Source organism: Seriola aureovittata, chromosome 24, assembly GCF_021018895.1.
Source record: "Seriola aureovittata isolate HTS-2021-v1 ecotype China chromosome 24, ASM2101889v1, whole genome shotgun sequence".
Lineage (NCBI taxonomy): Eukaryota > Metazoa > Chordata > Actinopteri > Carangiformes > Carangidae > Seriola > Seriola aureovittata.
The window spans coordinates 10,263,286-10,282,114 of NC_079387.1; the positions used below are offsets into that span (position 1 = coordinate 10,263,286).

At 45.0% G+C, this 18,829-nt stretch overlaps 1 protein-coding gene across 4 annotated transcripts in view; it reads left to right on the forward strand.

Annotated features, from left to right (window-relative positions):
* The window catches only part of kcnh7 (potassium channel, voltage gated eag related subfamily H, member 7), a 61,501-nt gene that overhangs the window by 21,253 nt on the left and 21,419 nt on the right, over positions 1-18,829 (forward strand). For 2 of the 4 annotated variants that reach the window (XM_056370315.1, XM_056370316.1), the window contains exons 3-8: positions 2,037-2,192; positions 9,056-9,535; positions 10,130-10,150; positions 10,944-10,967; positions 12,606-12,820; positions 16,957-17,382. In XM_056370315.1, coding sequence (XP_056226290.1) covers positions 2,037-2,192; positions 9,056-9,535; positions 10,130-10,150; positions 10,944-10,967; positions 12,606-12,820; positions 16,957-17,382 — 1,322 coding nt within the window. The remainder of the gene's footprint in view (positions 1-2,036; positions 2,193-9,055; positions 9,536-10,129; positions 10,151-10,943; positions 10,968-12,605; positions 12,821-16,956; positions 17,383-18,829) is intronic. The other 2 variants (XM_056370317.1, XM_056370318.1) reach the window with 2 other exon arrangements.

Consider the following 18,829-nt stretch of genomic DNA (forward strand, 5'->3'; position numbering starts at 1 on the left):
TTTTTTCAGTACCTCACACAACCCCACATCAAATAACCCCAACTGTCTCTTTAACTAACTTGAAATTTAAATGTACAGTTTGGAAATGTGTCCACTTTGTTGCTGAGTTTTTCCATAAACCGACAGCAGGATAAAGCTCTCTGAAGATCCTCTGCGGCGCTCACTTGTTTCCATGGAGACAGACACATTTGTATTTTTATAACAAGGGTTCAACACTGAAATAAAGTCGAGGGCTTTTTATTACCGACAAAGTTTTTCATAGTGAAATACAAGAATTCAAAATAACATAAGTTACAGGTAAAACATATTTTCTTTTTAAATCCTCCTGATATTCAAGGCCCTGTAAACTCTGTATTCCCTCCGAGCTTCTGCACGGTTAGATAATTCCTGAAAGCCATGAGAGCGAGGCCGCTCCTGGAGTATGGACTTGTTTTGCATATTGTCACTAAAGGCAGAGGAGGTGTGACACAGCTTGCAACCCCCCCCTCCCCCCTTCCCTCCCCCCAACTCCCTCTGACTGAAATTAATGGCTCCATCCACTCATGGTGACACTGATGTACTATTAGGGGCAGCATACTGCTTAGCCCAGCGGAATCAGTGCTCCCCCAATACATAAATCAAACCCCAGTGTGGGGAAGCAGTTGGGTGTTATTTTGCTGCACAATAGGATTTTAGAGCAAAGACTTGTATCCTGCCATCATTTTATTTCCGTGTGTGTGCGTGTGCGTGTGGAGTATTTGCACATTATGCGAGCGGAGTCGGGATTTCAGTGCGAGTGTGTTTGTGCAGCAGCGTGTCTGCGTCTCTGTGTTCGCCCAGAAAAGAAGCGCCGTAGGCCGGGTGCCTGCTGGGTGAGCTATAAATAGCCTGGTGGTGACAGCAGGACTTAGAGCCTAATGTGAGGGAGAGCATCTTCCAGAGATTGTCTGTGCTCATTATTTAAAAACTTAATATACATTTCATTTTCTACACGAGTAATCCTGGTCATAGCCTCTGCACTTCCCATTTAGCTAATGCTCGTGATATCACCGCTTCATCCTCAACTTATCAATAAAGCCAGAGTCAGGCTACTTTAAGCGTCTTATCAACTATGCTTTGTTTCTCTGTTGGAATATTTATTTGTAGCTGCTATAAATGGTGCAACTCCTCTACTTCTGTTAACCTCCTGTCTGCTTGTTTGATAAATGAGGAACATTAGACATGAGGCATTAGCAATGAGCAGGGTTGCATTAAATTTACCTCCCACTGCGGAGCCAACAGCAACTCTAATAATCGAGGTTTAAAAACTAAGGGCAATTAATTTTTTCTGCCAGAGAACTATGGAAATTGAGAAACATTTGTGGTTGATGTTTTCTAAGGGGAATGAATGAATACATAATGATACGCAGGATGATACGCTACATTAATGTTAGCATGAGGTGAAGTAGCGATTAGCAGGACAGTACCTGAAACTCCTGGCCCAACATATGCCTGGCCCGTACACTTTCACATCTGGGCAGAGTGATGGAACCGGGCGTATACCGGGCCAGAAGGAGAAACAAGCATGTGGGCCAAGTATGGGCCGGATTTATTTTGCTACCTGGGTGCAGGAGGATGTCTGAATAGATGAAATCATTCAGCTCCAGAAGCTTTCCTCTTAGTGGACCTATTGACCTTTTCACCCTCATTTCTCTGCTAGGCCTCTCTCCACACACACACACACACACACACACACACACACACACACACACACACACACACACAGCTTTATCTGGAATAAGACGTTTGAATCTCAAAGAGTGTTAATGGAAAGCTCCAGGGTCAGACCGTGCTGTATCTGAAAAGCTGCTGAGCCTTTGATCAGGTTTGTTCATTTTTGTTTTGGACAAAAAAAGTTATGAATTTTAAATCAGGCACACTTTCCTTTAAGATTGATGGGGCTCGTAATTTCTGGATTTTATAACTGATAGCGGCGGGTCACTTAAGAAATCAATCAAACACAAAAGGTAAAGTTTAATACCTGTTTCTGACTGTTTTTTAAATTTCCTCCTGGTTAGGTTCAAACTTCCTCTGCGCCACCCACATCATCCCGGTGAAGAACGAGGAGGGCGTGGTCATGATGTTCATCCTGAACTTCGATTACATCCTGGACGAAGGCAGCAGTGACTCACTGGAGAGACTCAATCACACCTCACCTTCCAAAGCTGACCAGCGTGAGTACAAGACAAACACTGGATGGAGAGAATGAAGTTTTTATTTAGCATTTTTTTTATACCCAATCATCAGTGTGTCTTTAAGGTCTCATCCAGTGTACAGGTCTGTGTCCATGTGTAGTGTGATTATAGATCAGCTCTAGCTTCTATATTAATACTGTGAAAGTATCAAAGCCTCAGTTCACAGAGAAATGCACACAGCCTGTATTCAGAAACTGAGCCTTAAAACCAGCCGTCAGGACTTCCTGTAACGTTGTGATGTCACAACAAAGCAGTCATCGCCTGAGTGTTTACCTGGAGTCTCTGTACGAGTCACGTCAAGGCAGAAGTCTTAGATCCGTCCAGTCGATCAACCGCTATAACCAATAACCAATCCAGCTTTAGACTGAGGCCGTACCCCCCCCCCCCGAATAACATACAGACACAGAGATAAATAAATACATGTAGAAATGTAGAAATTAATACATAATTAAATCTTGAAATGCATAAATAGATAATTGAATAAATGTAGAAATGAATAATCACATAAATGCATAAATAAATAAATATATAAATATGGAAATAGCCTTTTTCATTACTAGAATGTATTTATTTTGCATTTATTTATGTATTAAGTATGTATATCTTATGTATATTCTTATGGATCAACACATGAAAAGTTTAAAAAATGGGACTTTTGAAATTTTGACACAACCCTGATATTAATCTTTCACTCCCTGCCATGTGCTGTTATTGATTAATTTCTTTAGCATCTTGCCGCTGCAGCATAAACCCGGTATGTAACTTGTGGCGATGCACAGCTTGCGCGTTGACTTCTACTTGCAGCAGCGATCACCGGTGCAGCTGCAGGAAGTTTCTGCCCAGACAGCTCCTTTGGCATGTTGACACCAGCGTTTAGCAGACACTGATGTGTTAGCCTGTCATCATCTCAAAGGTCTGGCCCAATTATAGCTCATAGCTTGCCAGGATGGCCTGATGAACTAGTGGAGCAGTGCTGGGGAGCGCTCGGCTTCCCAGAGCTGTCGGTGTAATAGTGTATAATGCCATTCCCCAGTGGTGTTCTTGAACATGCTCTTGATCCTTCCTCTCTCTTCAGTTTCTCTCTCTTTCTCCATTTGCTGTGTGTGACATATAAAGCAGGAGCACGGAGGACCAGGGGTCACCTCTAGATGACTGTAATTGGTTGAGGTCCTTAACGCACTGTTGCCTCACGGGGTGTTTGGTGAAAAGAGTAGGGAGCTGTATGTGTCGAGTGTAAGTGAGTGTGTTTGTGTGCACTATGGATTGTGTGTACGCTCAGACAACTTGCAAAACATGCATGAGCAGATAAGCTTTTCAATGTGCGAGTGTGTGTATTCATGTATTTGTGCAACATGTCACTGGTAAAACCCTCCTCTTCCACTTTTCTAAAGGAACTAATTGCTCAGCTGAAGCATGAGGGTAATTCCCTGATGGAGCAGTCCTCTATGAGTTAAAGCTCCATCCAGTGTAAAGGTCTGTGTCCATGTGTAGTGTGATTATAGATCAGCTCTAGCTTCTATATTATTACTGTGAAAGTATCAAAGCCTCAGTCCACAGAGAAATGCACACAGCCTGTATTCAGAAACTGAGCCTTAAAACCAGCTGTTAGGACTTCCTGTAACAATGTGATGTCACAACAAAGCAGTTGCTAAGCCCCGCCCACCTGGACCCACCATCCAAACCTTGCAGGATTTGGTTTCTCTGCGTGTTTTACCTGAAATCTGCTATTTTTATTGGATCACTCACAAAACAGTCAGCCAATCAGGAGAGAGGCTCAGAGCTTCCTCTCTTCTGATTGGCTCACCGGTGAGAGAGGAGATGTAAAACTACACTAAGATGGTTTTTGGTTCTTTAAAACCACAAATATATCTTCTTATGGATCAGAAGATGAAAATATGGAGCCTTAAATCCTATTCACGCCTCTCTGGCGGTGAGGTCCAGATTTATTTAGAAGGTCGAGTCTCTTTCCCTCTGCCACGTCAGGGACCACTGGAGAGAGTCAGTATTTCTTGGCTTCAAATCATCGCAGTCCTCCATCAGAGAGTTCCAGAGATCTAGTCTTGCACTTTTTTTTTTTTTTTACCAGCAGACGGACAGAGGTCACAAATTATGAATAACTGCATAATTAAAACATCAGAGAAGAAGAAAGTGCAACAGATGTAAATTAAACTCGGTGAAACCTACAGTGTTACTATTCTGAGGAATAGCTCTACGGTGTGACTGTGGACTGTGGATGGAGCGATTTGATGATCCATGTGTTGCATTATCCCGGCTCCTTCTGGGGGATGAGCAGCCATGCATTAGCCGCTGCTTATTGATTGCTTTTGTCGCTCGGTGACGATCCATTCATTCTGAAACCAGCCAGGATTCTTCCATTGTGCTTTGATGTGGCTGAGCGGGACCATTCTCGCAGGCAATTTAATTTATAGTTCTCAACTGGGGCCCCCAGACGAGTGGGTACGAGGAGGAAGTGTGAAATGCTTCGCTGATTTCTAGAGGAACACCAGGATATGTTTGGCGATTCATATATTTTATTATCAGGGATGTTCTGAGCCGACCCTGAGGTCTGATCCGAGGATATTCTAGTAGATCAGTACCAGTTCAAATAAACCTGATGCTTTCTTCTCTGTACTGTGTGAGTCCAGCTCGGTCTGTGAGCATCGCGGTGCTGCTCTCCTCCATGAGCATTCGGCTGCATGTGCCGGGGAAAATTTGTTATAATGAATAAGTAATGAGTGTGGCAAATTAGAAAATTATTTGGGCACACAGGTGAGTGACTCTGAGGTCTGACGGTGAAATGGGCAAATACACGGATTCACTAAGAGCTGATGCTAATGAGTTATTGAATCTGTCATCCCTTGTCTTTATTATTAGCTCAAAGCAATGCACGAAGCGTCACGCCAGCAGTTTCTCATTAACCGGCATTGACTGTCACTTTCAACAGTTCAAATCATCACAAGCATTTTATTTTCACTGAAAAATAACATGAAAATAATTATGTTTTTGTCGGAGTTTGTACCAAACAAGCATGTTCCTCCACGTCTGGAGACTGTGGCGTCTCTGTAGCACCACCATGCTTCATTTAATGGTCCAATAATGATTTGGATATTGATATTTTTTGATTAATCCTTCAGTCCTAGTTCGTGTCCTCTCTTGTGGATCGCTTCATGCCCGTTTCAGGAGTTGCATTTTCCTAGTTAAACATGTTTTGGAATGAGGACCCTCAGATATTCAGATCAAGTAGCCTGGAAAAAGCTGAGCCAAATTTAGCACATCTGTTATTTTAATGCGGTCGGGTCCTTAATTATTATTGTTGCGAGGTAGAAGTAGAACACTCAGTCAGCATCCAGCAGCGAACCTGTGCAGGGAAGTGAGGGGCAGAATGAACCTCATGCTAAAGGTAGACAGCGGCTCAGATTAGCTCGTTGATTGAAACAGCTCAAATGTTTCTCAGTCTGATCAGAATATAAACTGTAAACTGGAACAAACACAGTTCATCTTTTACTAAAAACTCAGACGCCTGATTCTGTGACATTTGAATTTAATATCAATCTAAAAGCTAAACAAACTAAATGCATCTGAGTTGTCGGCTCATCTCAGCAGCCATTTCCCCCCCCGATCATGTCGCACCATTAGTGTCTGTAACCGTAGACTTGAAAAGCATTTCACTGTCAAACCAAAAGAAAGCTTTCATTTCCCCTGCAGTGATTATTCAGGACGGCACACTTAAATCGTCCAGTCACAGAGTCACCTGTCTCCTCCGCACCAGTTTCATGCAGTAGTTATGTGAAAAGCATGACAACGTTTCAACCACCGCGATGGTTCAAATGTTGTTTCCCAAGAAACTTAGAAGAGAAGAAGCGGGGAAAAACACCAGAGTGAACAGGTGTGTTTTATCTTTAATTGCATGTTATTCTCTGGAGCTGGTGAGTAACAGGAGAACTGGGAGCCCAGGTAAACACTCCTTAAGGTAAAAAAAAAAAAAAAAAAAAAAAAGCACTTCATGCAAATCAGTTAGTAAACACAATAACTGCACTATTGCTTTTTTTGTTTTAATTTAACGTCAGTGAAACCACAAGAACAAGAGACAGAAACAAAAAGACACAGAGCTGTTTTTGTCCCACTTTTACTAGAGGACGAAGGTTTATTATTCTCCCTCCACTTCTCCCCTGACATCTGAATCATGCTCACATTACAGGAAGACATTTCACGGGGATCTGAGGGCCCAATTAATATTCAATGCAAATATTACTATCTGGTATCATAGCAACAAGGGCCACTCTGCGTCCATTGGTTGTGTAAAGCCGCTGGTGAGTTTTTGCAGGGAAAGACTGAGAGGGTTGGAGAGGGTGAGGGAACACACACACACACACACACACACACACACACACACACACACACACACACACACACACACACACACACACAACCCAGTAACAGCACTCAAAGGTTCAGCCCTTTCAGTATCACAACTAAATATAGCTGCGTACAATGTTCTCAGCGCCGTGAAATCGTGACTGAATTATGAGCTAATTAAAAGATTTATGGCTTATATGTTTATATACAGTGTGTGTATATATATATATATATATATATATATATATATATATGTATATATATATATATATATATATATATATGATTTTATGTCCGGGCACAAAGCCCAGAGCATGTGGATGCTCATGAGATACCAGACATTATTTGGTGATTTCAACAGTTAAATCGAACTGTCAGAAATGTGAAATGGTGTGGAGCTGCACTTGTTAAAGATGTCAGTGTTGGTGCATGAGGGAGAGTGCACACTAAACAGACTGTCAGGCATATAAAGGGGGGGTCTGCTGGTTCAGGATCAGCCTCAGGATGAAGAATGAAGAGTCAGGTGTTGCTTTTGATCGGCGGCCTTACAGCACCGAGCTCAGATCCAACTGTGAACGCCGATACGACTTAATTTCATGGGATAAATGACTTGTTTAGTCATACTGCAGCAGCGGGTTCAGATCCTGCACTGACTCACCAATTACATGCAAATTATCATTTCCGGCATGATCAGCATCTGGCTGGAGACTTTCTGTAAACACACACACACACACACACACACACACACACTCCGCTGACCCAAACAGACGTGCAGCATTTTGTCTAAAATTAGTTCCTTTTCTCTCTGCTCTGTGTCACTCTCAGACTAATGGACGGGGCAATGAGGAAGATAAAGATGCTGTTCCTGCTGAGCCTTAAACATTAGATCTATTTTCTGTTTCATCACCTGTTGTCTCTTTGAAAGCGTCCTTAGCTACAGATATTATAGTTGAACGTGGGGTCGAATACAATCCGCTGTAGTTTTTCCAAGCGAAATACAAGAGAAGTGAGAAGGTTGCACTTTATTGTATGGCACCTTAACAAGACTCAACAGTCTGCACTTCGTATCAAATTAGACACAAACTAGAAATATGCTCTAAATTAGACAGTAAACAGTCATGCCCTAATTAGACACCATACACCTAAATTAGGCTGTAATTAGAAGCCACAACGATACGTCTACGTTTCTAATTACAGCATATATTAAGTGTACTGTAACTGTGTTTGTTTACTGTCAAATAAAGGACATATGTTCAGTTTTTGTCTGATTTGATAGAGAGGAGGCTCCTCTGATTGGCTGATTGTTTTCTGAGTGATCCAATAAAAATATAGCAGATTTCAGGTAAAAACACTCAGAGAAACCAAATCCTGTAAAGGTTTGGATTGTGGGTCCAGGTGGGCGGGGCTTGGTGACTGCTTTGTTGTGACATCACAAAGTTCCAGAAGTCCTGACGGCTGGTTTTAAGGCTCAGTTTCTGAATACAGGCTGTGTGCATTTCTCTGTGGACTGAGGCTTTGATACTTTCACAGTATTAATATAGAAGCTAGAGCTGATCTATAATCACACTACACATGGACACAGGTTTTCATTTGATTTTTCAGTGCGCCTCGTGGCAGGAAGACTGTGATATGTGTGACATATGTTCAGACAAGTAAATGGTTCACAACATGCATGACACAGTTTGCCGTCCATATGTGAAATCGTGTGAGCGCGACCGTCTCTCTCATGACATGTTTGCAGATATTGTTAGACGCAGCTTATTTGTGGAACGTATGTAACGTAGCGTTCACCTGAACAGACTTTAATTAAAACGTAACTACATTCGCATTTCCTTTTCCTGCATCCTAAATATCGAATATATTCTCCTTCATCTCCACAGGAGCTGTCGATCACTCATTAAAATCCTGCACGTAATCCTTCATAGGTCCGACTCCTCTGTGCACTTTACCATTATAATATTCCAGCAAATGTCCTCCTTCGTGAATAATTGAGGGGGAATTGAAGATTGAGCTCGCGCCTGAGGCGGAATGGGGCATTTGTTTTGATCAGCCATGGTGTTTTTAAGAAAGCCGCATTGGCAGACTTTACAGCGCTATTGGCAAACGAGTAGGAGATATCAGCAGGGATGTTGAGGACTGCGAGCGAGGAGTTGTGGTACAAACACACCGGGAACACGCAACACAAGGTCGGGGGGTGGGGTGGGGGGGGTTGTGTGGATCCCAGCGGCTCATTAAAAAACACTGCACTCTGTTTTTATGCTGTTTTCGGTCTCACTGCGAGCAAATAACTTCGTGATAATTGAGTAACTTAACCATCCACTGCCTCAGAACTTATGTTTATGTGTCGCCCAAGGGCGCTGCACACTCGGTGTTATTGTTCGCCATAAACTGCGGTCAGATGGGATGTTGCTATGGATTAATGTGACGGTAATAGATCCGGTGTGACACTCGTTAATCTCGTTCTCATTCCTCTCTCTCTACTTCAGGGAAAGGGAGATTCTTTCGCTTCCGTTTCCCGGCCTTACCTCTCCTGGGCATCAGCAAGCAGTCCCTGCCGCAGGAGGACCCCGACGCCGTCATGGTGGACTCCCCTCGCCACAGCGACGGCTCGGTGGCCACGCACGACTACCAGCTCCCCACCACCCGCGAGAGCTGCAGTCCCTCCTACGCCAACGACACCCGCGCCCTCATCGGCCCCAGCCACTGCTCCACCCCCGTTTCGGGGCCTTTGGACCACTCGTCGCCCAAGGGGCCCTGGGACAGGATATACCAGGACCAGGCCATTGCCCAGACCCAACACCAGAGCCAGCAGGACACATTCGTCGCCGCTCCGTCAATCCCGGGCCTCACTCCAACCCCCTCCAGAGAGAGTGTGTGCAGTATTCGCAGAGCCTCCTCAGTGCATGACATGGAAGGCTGTGGGTCCAACTCCAAGATGGCGTTCAGAGACAGACACGCCAGTGAAGGTAGGAGTCTTCTGCTAGTTTGCCCTTAATGTAGGATGTCGACCCTACGTGGCAGGGGCCACTGCTCGGGCTGAAACACTATTTTCTTGTGGCTGATACCCAAATGTTGTGTTTTACATGAGGGGACCAATAAAACAAATTCATTACTCACAATGATATAATTTGGCTTTATTAATTACCAACCTCCCCGTGGTCCTGAAATAGGAGGTGGGAGATGTGGCTTGCCAGTCCCTTAATCAGCATTATAGTGAGTCACTATCTATACTGGGTGCTATTGATCTTCCCTCGAGTCTAAATCACTTATTAGCCTCTTGGCCCCGCTTCGGTCGGGGGAAGAAGTGGCCCAGATTGGCCTGGTTTCCTCCAGGCCAATCAGTCTACAGCCACCCCCTTATCTACAACCCTCCTTCAGATGACTCCCAGTGGCTGACACAGTGATACATCTACTTCACTGTAATGAATTTTTCATGGGGACACTAGTGGCGGTTTAATGCCAGCACCCATTTGTCATGATAGAACATCAGAGATTCTTCCCTCATTTCCACTCCCCTCTTTCTTTCCTCCCTCTGCGACCCCGCGATGCCGTCGTCACAGACAACGGGCGCAATATCAAAGGTAACAAACGGCAGCCCGCCGCATCCTGAGATTGTACATTTCCGCACGTCCGTTGGATAAGACGTAAAGCTTTGCTTGCTGCATGAGTTTCTCTGCATCGCTGAGGTTTATGTCGAATGCAAATGCCTCGGTGGATGACTGACGGTGTGTTTGTTAAGCTCTTGGTCTGGAGCCTCAAAACACTGGCACAGCACTAAATGACTAAGTCCCAGTGCACGTGGCCTGCTGAACCCCCGCCAGTCGCCCAGGGGAAGGCTCAGTGGGAAAAAAAAAGAAAACACTGACCTCTGCACGCACTTGCATGAAGCAACACATTAAATCCCTCTCCTGCTTTTGTTCATTGAAGAAAAAATCAATGAAGCTTCACAAGATGATACCTCCCACCGCCTGCAACCTCTGTTTTCGTCTGCGCAACCTCTGGTTCCCTGTTGCCGTGTCTTAGTGAATGAAAAGAGACCCGACTGTGTTCCCATTTAAATTCCACACCCTCGTATTTTCCCCTTATGAAATGAATGGAGCTGTAGCAGTGCTTATGCTGCATGGAGACCAAATACGCTCACTGCTTCTCTAGAGCTCTTGTTAATTTGCACCTGATGCGTTAGGTATAAATGACCAATGTTGATGTTATTGTAATATTAGCGTCACAGATAAGGGGTCGACTCCCACAGCTCTACTTCCTGAATAAATGCATAATGTGATATTTTAAGTAATGTCTGACCCTTCAATCCAACCACCTCTCCATAATCCCACTTTCCCCTTTACCTCCTATTTCTTTTCTCTCCTGGTTTGCCAGTGTCTCGCTCCTGGATGGCTGGGGGTATGGCTTCAGCTTTTCCTTTTCAGTTATTTCTCCACCACTGCAGTGATGTTTCCTTACTGTGGCATGTATTGAAGCTGCGCATGCAATCTCTCATCCTCAGCTGTGTGTTTCTCCGTCCTTGACTCAATCACTGTGCTGTACTTTGTTAAAAAAAAAAAAAAGGGAGGAAAAAGAAAACAAACTAAAAAACCCACAGTTCAACTTTCCTCCGCTGGTTCACATGACTGAATCAGCAATTCTTTCTCTTTTTCACTTTTAATCACCCACATTGGGCCACGTGTGGTGTGTGTAGTGCTGTCACGTATTGTCGCAGTGTTGAATGTTCACAACAGGCAGGGTCACATGTTATGATGATGCTGTGAAGCTGTAGGGAACATCACGTAGTGTAAGGAGGGAACCTCTCATCAATGCTGCGACGCACTCATCAGTGTTGTGCATGAACGCTTGAACTGAACGTTTCCGTTTGCAACTGATGAACGTGAACGTGTCAGTAGTTAACCAAAAAGACCAGAAGAAGAAGAAGAACTGTTTTGGTTTAACGGCTTCAGGCGAAGGTTTACGACGCCCAGTACGTGTCGGGTGTTATATTATATACTTTTATGAACCAATCAAACTCTAAATTTAGAAATATCTGAGGGAATGATGATCAAAGGAGTCAGGAGCCGGTTGCACAAAACACCTGAAGTTTTCTACTTACGTAAGACACTTGAGGGTTAATCTCTCCTTACCTGAGGGAGTTACTTAACGGTGTTGCACAGAAAGTATAAAAGGTTTATTTCCTTCATTCATCACCAAACCTTTGGTCATGCTGCAGTTAGGAAAGTGTCAGAGGCAGTCTTAGTTTTTGTCCTTACTTTGGTCACTAAGGTCTTTTGTGCAACGGTTTAACTGAGGTTTTCTCCTTATATTAGTCTTTAATGGCTTAAATGAACATTTTAAGGAGAAGTCTTAAGGAAACCTTAACTCCACCTGAGTCAAACTGACAGCACAAACACATAAAACAATGACTCACTGTGGTTTTTCTAATCGTTTAAAGTAATCAGTAATTTCGAGTTCATGTAGCCTGAGAAGCTGCAGTGATTTGAGGCTGGGATGGATGAGTAGGAGGAAATGAACGTGAACTAGATCACTGTGTGAACGTGAACTCTGAGCTGTAGCTCTTGAAGTGTGAACTTGCACAACACCGGCACACTCATTATGTCCAGGCTCCATCAGACAGATAGATGAGGTGACATCGCCTTCTTTGATTGTGCATCGAATCATTCCTTTCTTCCACCGACGCTGTTCTTCATCATCTTTTAATGAGAAACTGTAAAAAGGCCTGTTCATCCTAGACGGGTCAATCGGAGGGTGCAGAGTTTGTATTTCAGTATCTGTGTGTGTGTGTGTGTGTGTGTGTGTGTGTGTGTGTGTGTGTGTGTGTGTGTGTGTGTGTGTGTGTGTGTTGTGGTTGAACTCACTCCAGCAGTAAAGGCCACTCCATCCTCACGAGCCATGTCACCACGATCAAATGAACACTAGCCTGTTCTCTGATATCCACGAATCACAAAGTCTGTTATAGATCAACAGTAGGCCGGCCGCAGCGCGAGATGTGGCGGCTTTTTAACGATGACACCCGTCGCTTTCTCTCCTCAGGGCCGCTCAGCCAGATCAAGTCCAGCCTGCTCGGCTCCACCTCCGACTCCAACCTCAACAGGTACAGCACCATCAACAAGATCCCCCTCATCACGCTCAACTTCTCCGAGGCCAACAACGAGAAGAAGTGCCCCTCGCCTCCCTCCTCCGAGAAAACCATCATCGCCCCAAAAGTCAAAGACCGCACACACAACGTCACCGACAAGGTCACACAGGTAAAAGCCTTAAAATCCAGGTAAACAGCAGCTCACGGGACAAACACGGAGCCTCCAGCACAAACATTTGTACATGAATATGTAAATACAAGGCTTTATAAAGCTCTTAACATGTGATATTTCCATATTTAGAAAGTACAACATGAATCCAAATACTCACATAGTCTCACATAGCGTCATAGCATCCACTGGTTAAAAGTGGTTTGATGGATGGGGCCGGTTCAGAAAATCCTTCACACCCCGTATGTGTTATTATTATTATTATTATTATTATTATTATTATTATTATCAGTGCTGCATGAAATCCGTCATCCAACCATCTGCTGGGGGGATTTGAGTTTTTCCTCCATGTTATTATTGGGACTTTTCTTCTGTTTCCTGAAGAGGAAAAAACTTTGTTTCAGCGGCACATAAATTTATAAAGTTATTCATTCCAGCATTTTATTGACCATCTGAGGTTTTGCAGATCGGAGAGGAAAGAGAGTGTGCACCGTAATGTCAATGACTATCGGCACAAATCACACACACACACACACACACACACAAACGCTGCCCTCTGTAAAGCCTCAGATTGATTAATTGAAACTCAAGGGGTCTGATACGTAAAAGCGGCGGAGGTGTCCGTCTCTTGCGGCGGATAATCAGGGATCCTCTTACTGCTGCCAGACGGCGTCCGGAGCTCAGGCCACGATTCTAGAGTTACTGACAGGGTTAGAGGTCATTCTCACCTTCCCCGCCACGGCTCGGAGGGACTGTAAGTTAATGTATTCCCCCGAGGTGGCGCCAAAGCCGCTCCCCAAACCACTGATTAGGTCTCAGTTTTGCATTTTGCCCATTAATGATGTAACGGATAGAGGGCACGGAAATCGACCCCTGTTTGCACCGGAAGGCAGCTGCAGGTGAAGGTCTCCGACCGGAGCCAGAGGCAGAGCCGGAGCCGACTGCAACGACCTATCTGCAGCATGAAAGTCAAAGTTATTAAGCAGCAGAGGGGGCAGCTCGTTAATGTGCTTTTAATGGACTTTTGGACCATGTGGCAGCAGTGGAGGAGCTGAAGACCAGTCGGTGTGGAACTTTGTTATCAGGGGATGTGTGTGTGCACTCACTCATTCATTCATTCATTCATTCATTTCTTCCACACAAATCAGAAGAAAATACAAGTAAAAACACACAAACATGATAATGGCAATAGGGGAAAATGGGGCACGTCAATACGCTTCTGGTTCCAGTTGCACAAAACATCCTTAAGTTTCAGCCTTTTGAGGTTTGTCTTTATCTCAGACTCACGCTTAAGGAATCACTTAAAGTCAGTTAAAGCGTAAAGACCTTAAGGTACTTCTGACTGTCTTAACTACACCATGGCCAAAAATCCTTAATGATGCAGTTGAATTTTAACGCTGTAAAATCTCTTTCGTTGCTGCAAATGCCTTAACTTTATGGACTATTTAAGAGATTCTGTGCAACACCTTTAAGAAGCTCCCTCTGCTAAGGGGGAAATTAAACCTTAAGTGTTGTATTTAAATAGAAAACTTAAGGTGTTTTGTGCAACCGGCCCCAGAAGCTCGTGAATTGGGGCCCAGTCACTGCATGTACAAACATTCATTCAACAGGTAAGATACACAATCACAAATAAACAGGAAGTGAAAAGCACAGAAGTTTTCATAATACAAGCAAGTTTCTCTACACTATATAATAACAGTGATTTTACATGAGGCTGATGGCAGCTCTGATTCTGACATGAACCGCTGTTCGTTCCCTTCTCACTCTCTCCCTCGTGTTTCCTGTCACTCTGCACCGTCTGTTAATATACCATTTAATGTGCCGCCACACTGTTATCTCCCCCTGGCTCGGGTATACAATTACCGCTCTGCTCGGAGATCGTCGGGCGCCGCGGTGTCAGATACATGTTTTCTGTGGATACACGCCGTGAAGCATTAAAGTTATTACACTAACAAACAGATAAATAAGCCGTGGATGGATCGCGTGTATCCCCGTGTCGCACAGTTTGGGTGTGTAAACATCTCTCTAGATACCTGGCTGTGGGGAACACAAAGCGACAGCAGATGTCTTGAAAGCAGCGATCTCTCTCTCTCTCTCTCTCTCTCTCTCTCTCTCTCTCCTCTCTCTCTCTCTCTCTCTCTCTCTCTCTCGACCGCAGGCAGGTGGAGAGTTCACTCAGGAAGCCGATCGGCAGACTTGTAGCTCACCTGCTGTTTCCTGCGTTTTCTCAGAGTGTCTCAGGTGCCCCCGCCACTTTCCATTAACGTCTCAATCTAAACGTCTGTGGGTTATCTGAAGCTGAGTGAGGAATCGGAGCGCTGCATCGTTTTTAATGATGGAGGCCACGAGACTGAGCGCAGAAACATGAAACAACTCTCCTCTTTATAAATAATAGCCCCCCCCTCGACAGCGCAGACCCAGAAGAACCGGAGAAGGGGAGAAAGCTAATGCTCATCTGCATGTCGTCTGAAGCCGAGCCAAACGCTCAACGAGCCTCGCGTTATCCCACCAGAGAGTTAATTTGCGCCGAGCGAGTGTAGCTACAGTGGGTAGGTTAAATAATTAAGCCGGGGATCTTTTATTTAGACGCAGATTGGCTACGACACGTTAATCCAGAACCGCGGCTCTGCCAGCCAATCCGGTCCTCCCAGGCTTCCCAGCAGGCCGAGGGGTAATGTATCCGTGCGTGCCGGAAGCTGCTGCTGCGATGCAGAGTTACCATCTTGTTCGAATCATCGCTGTTGATCATAAACCGCACGACGACAGAGCCGGTCATCTGAGACAGATCTGTGTGAAGCGGTTTTTGTTTTTGTGCTTGAACACTTATTTAAGAGTATGTATAGTATACTTGTGAGTGTAATGAAACAAGCATTTTAATCACCCGCTTTTAATGAACAACAGAAGACATTCCCTTTGGATGTACGTGGTGGGTTTTTTATTTTTCCTGTCGATTTCAAAGGTTATCCCACATCAGGAGTTTCTGATCAATTCAATTATGAACACTTAAGTCTGTATGATGTGCGAGGCCGGAGATAAGCGGACGTGCAATAAGTGATGGATGCCAAAATAGTCCTTTCTGTTTCATCCCCTCGCTCGCTGGCACTCGGTAATTGTCTCTCTGCCCTTGCCGCTCATGTACTTCACCTGCCTCTCTCTCTTTGTGTTCCCTCCTCAGAGCTGCGATAATCAGCAGCGAAGGAGCCACGGCCTGAAAATTCCTGCCTATTGAAGTGTCAGACACTTAGATGAATAGATGTGTCCTCTGCCCGCACCTATAATTACCTCCAAGTCGTTGAGACTCTTATCCGAAATGGTCCGTGACGCTGCTGTAATATTGGTGTTAAAAGCCATTTGGGTGTGTATGGTAACTGCAATAACAGAGATAATGGCGATGACGTGAGTTCGGACTGTGCTCGATGCGAAACATGATTCTATGCAGCTTGTTGTTGTTGTTGTAGTAGTAGTACACAGAATCCATAAACAGTCGCTGCAAAGTTTCGCACAAGTTCCCAGATATCTTTGTGTGGCGAGGAGTCGCGAGGAGTCGCTGTAACTTTATGATTTACATCATGTAGTTGAAATTATTAGATTAGAAGCGGTTTCTCACATGAATGATTTATTTTTGAGGAGTGTGCCTCCGGTCACCATTGAGCTGCATTAGGATTGTACAGTATGCACAGTATGTACAGTGCTGGAGCCAGATTACTCACATGTCAACAAACATGACCTTTACTTGACCCGACCATATGCCGTGATGTCATTCCTCCCACTGGCACGCACAACAATGCAAAGCCACAGAAATGCTAATACACGTTGGCTTATACTGAACTGCGTTTGCATTTTTACTGACTTTAAAATACTTTCTTGAACACACCACAGAGGTTTCACCGTTTAGAATGACGACACCTCGGCGCCAAAGAAACAAACACACACACACACACACACACACACACACACACACACACACACTCCTCAGAATCAGTTGAGTGCCCCTTTAAACAAATATCCTTGGCTCCAAATAAGAATCTAGTTTCTTCTTCTATTCTTGAAGAATCTGCTGCGAACACGATGAGACGACTCGTCCCTCAAAGATATGAATTGATTTTGTCTGATGGAGTCTCCGTCCTCCTCCTCAGGTTCTGTCTCTCGGCGCCGATGTCCTGCCCGAGTACAAGCTGCAGACGCCACGTATGGACAAGTGGACCATCCTTCACTACAGCCCCTTCAAAGCCGTGTGGGACTGGCTCATCCTGCTGCTGGTCATCTACACGGCCATCTTCACGCCGTACTCCGCCGCCTTCCTCCTCAACGACATCGAGGAGCAGAGGAGGCGGGAGTGCGGCTACTCCTGCTCGCCGCTGAACGTAGTGGATCTGATCGTGGACATCATGTTCATCGTGGACATCCTCATAAACTTCAGAACCACGTACGTCAACGCCAACGAGGAGGTGGTCAGCCACCCGGCCAAGATCGCCATCCACTACTTCAAAGGCTGGTTCCTCATAGACATGGTCGCCGCCATCCCGTTTGACCTGCTCATCTTCGGTTCAGGGTCGGATGAGGTGAGTGAACGTTTGAAATTTATCATCAGAAACTGAAATCTCTTCTTCCTTTTTTTAGAAAAGTATTCAGACACATTTCTGTGGTCAGCTGCTTCCTGTTTGATCATTAGCGCTTTGATTATCCTTGACTCGTGTCTGGAGCCTGGTTGGAGTCCACCTGTTGCAAATCGACTTGATTGATAAATATATAAGGTGAAGGAGGGGCTCGGGGGGAGGAAGCGGTCACTCTAACGGACGTCCTCTGCAGAGGAAGGACGGCGCTCCGTCAGTCAGGCCTTTTACTGCAGAGTGACTGGACAGAAGCCGCTGTGACGGCATTTAACCGAGTCTGAGAGGGGGGGAGGGGGGGGATTCTGCAGTCTGATGAGACAGAAATTAAAACCAATTGGGCAGAACTCCAAACGTTATCTGGCAGAGACGGACCGGTCCGATCTGACGGGGGGGGGAGGATGAATGCGGCCAAATACAGAGAAGGTCCTTGAAGAAAACCTGCTCCAGACCCGAGACTGAGGGCGACGGTTCACCTTTCTGCACGACAATGATCTTGAGGCAAAGAGCCAAGACAACAGTGTGGGACTTCAGTCCCCGTCTGTCCTTGAGTGGCCAAGACTTTAACCCGTTAGAGAGAGAGAGAGAGAGAGAGAGAGAGAGAGAGAGAGAGAGAGAAACCTGCAGATGATGGTTCACATACAGTCTGACGGAGCCGGGGAGGATCTGCCCAAACCCAGGTGTGCAAAGCCTGCAGAGACTCACCAGGAGGATTTGAAGCAGAGGGCAAAGGGCTTTCTACAGACTACTGAGTTAAGAGTCTGAAAGCTTCTGTAAATGAGACATTTCAGTTTCTAATTTTTAGTAGTTTAGTAGCAAATTCACAAACCGTCTGTCTCCTCCTTTTCTTCTTCTCCTTGTTTCTCTCTCTACACTTCAGTCTCCTTGAGATTCATCTTTTTAAACTTCAGGGAAAATAGAACAAGTAATTCAAACAGTATTAAATCAATAAATTCCATTAAGTGTGAGACTGCAGCCACGCTAACGGCTACGTGAGGCTTTACCATTGGCATGCTAATGTGTTCAGCAGGTGTAATGTTTACCATCTTCACCTTTGTCTTAGCTCATTGTGTTAGCATGCTGATATGTGCTAATTGGCGTTTTTTGGTCATAAACCAAGGTAATTGATTAATTAACATTTTGACGGAGCTTCATATAATGAATTATAACAGTTAATCGTGGAGGGAATAAGCATCTGTGTCTGCACTGCTGCATAACAAAGAGAGGAGGCTGAATCTGTTCTAATGTTGGGACAGTTTACCTTGGCTACATGCACCTGATACTGCTGACAGTCCCAAACGTTCCCACGTTGCTCGTCTGCATTGTTACATGGCGGCGCTGCAGAGCGTCAGTCCCCTCCTCTGTTACTCCTGTGTCGCGGCGTGAGGCCTCAGCTCCA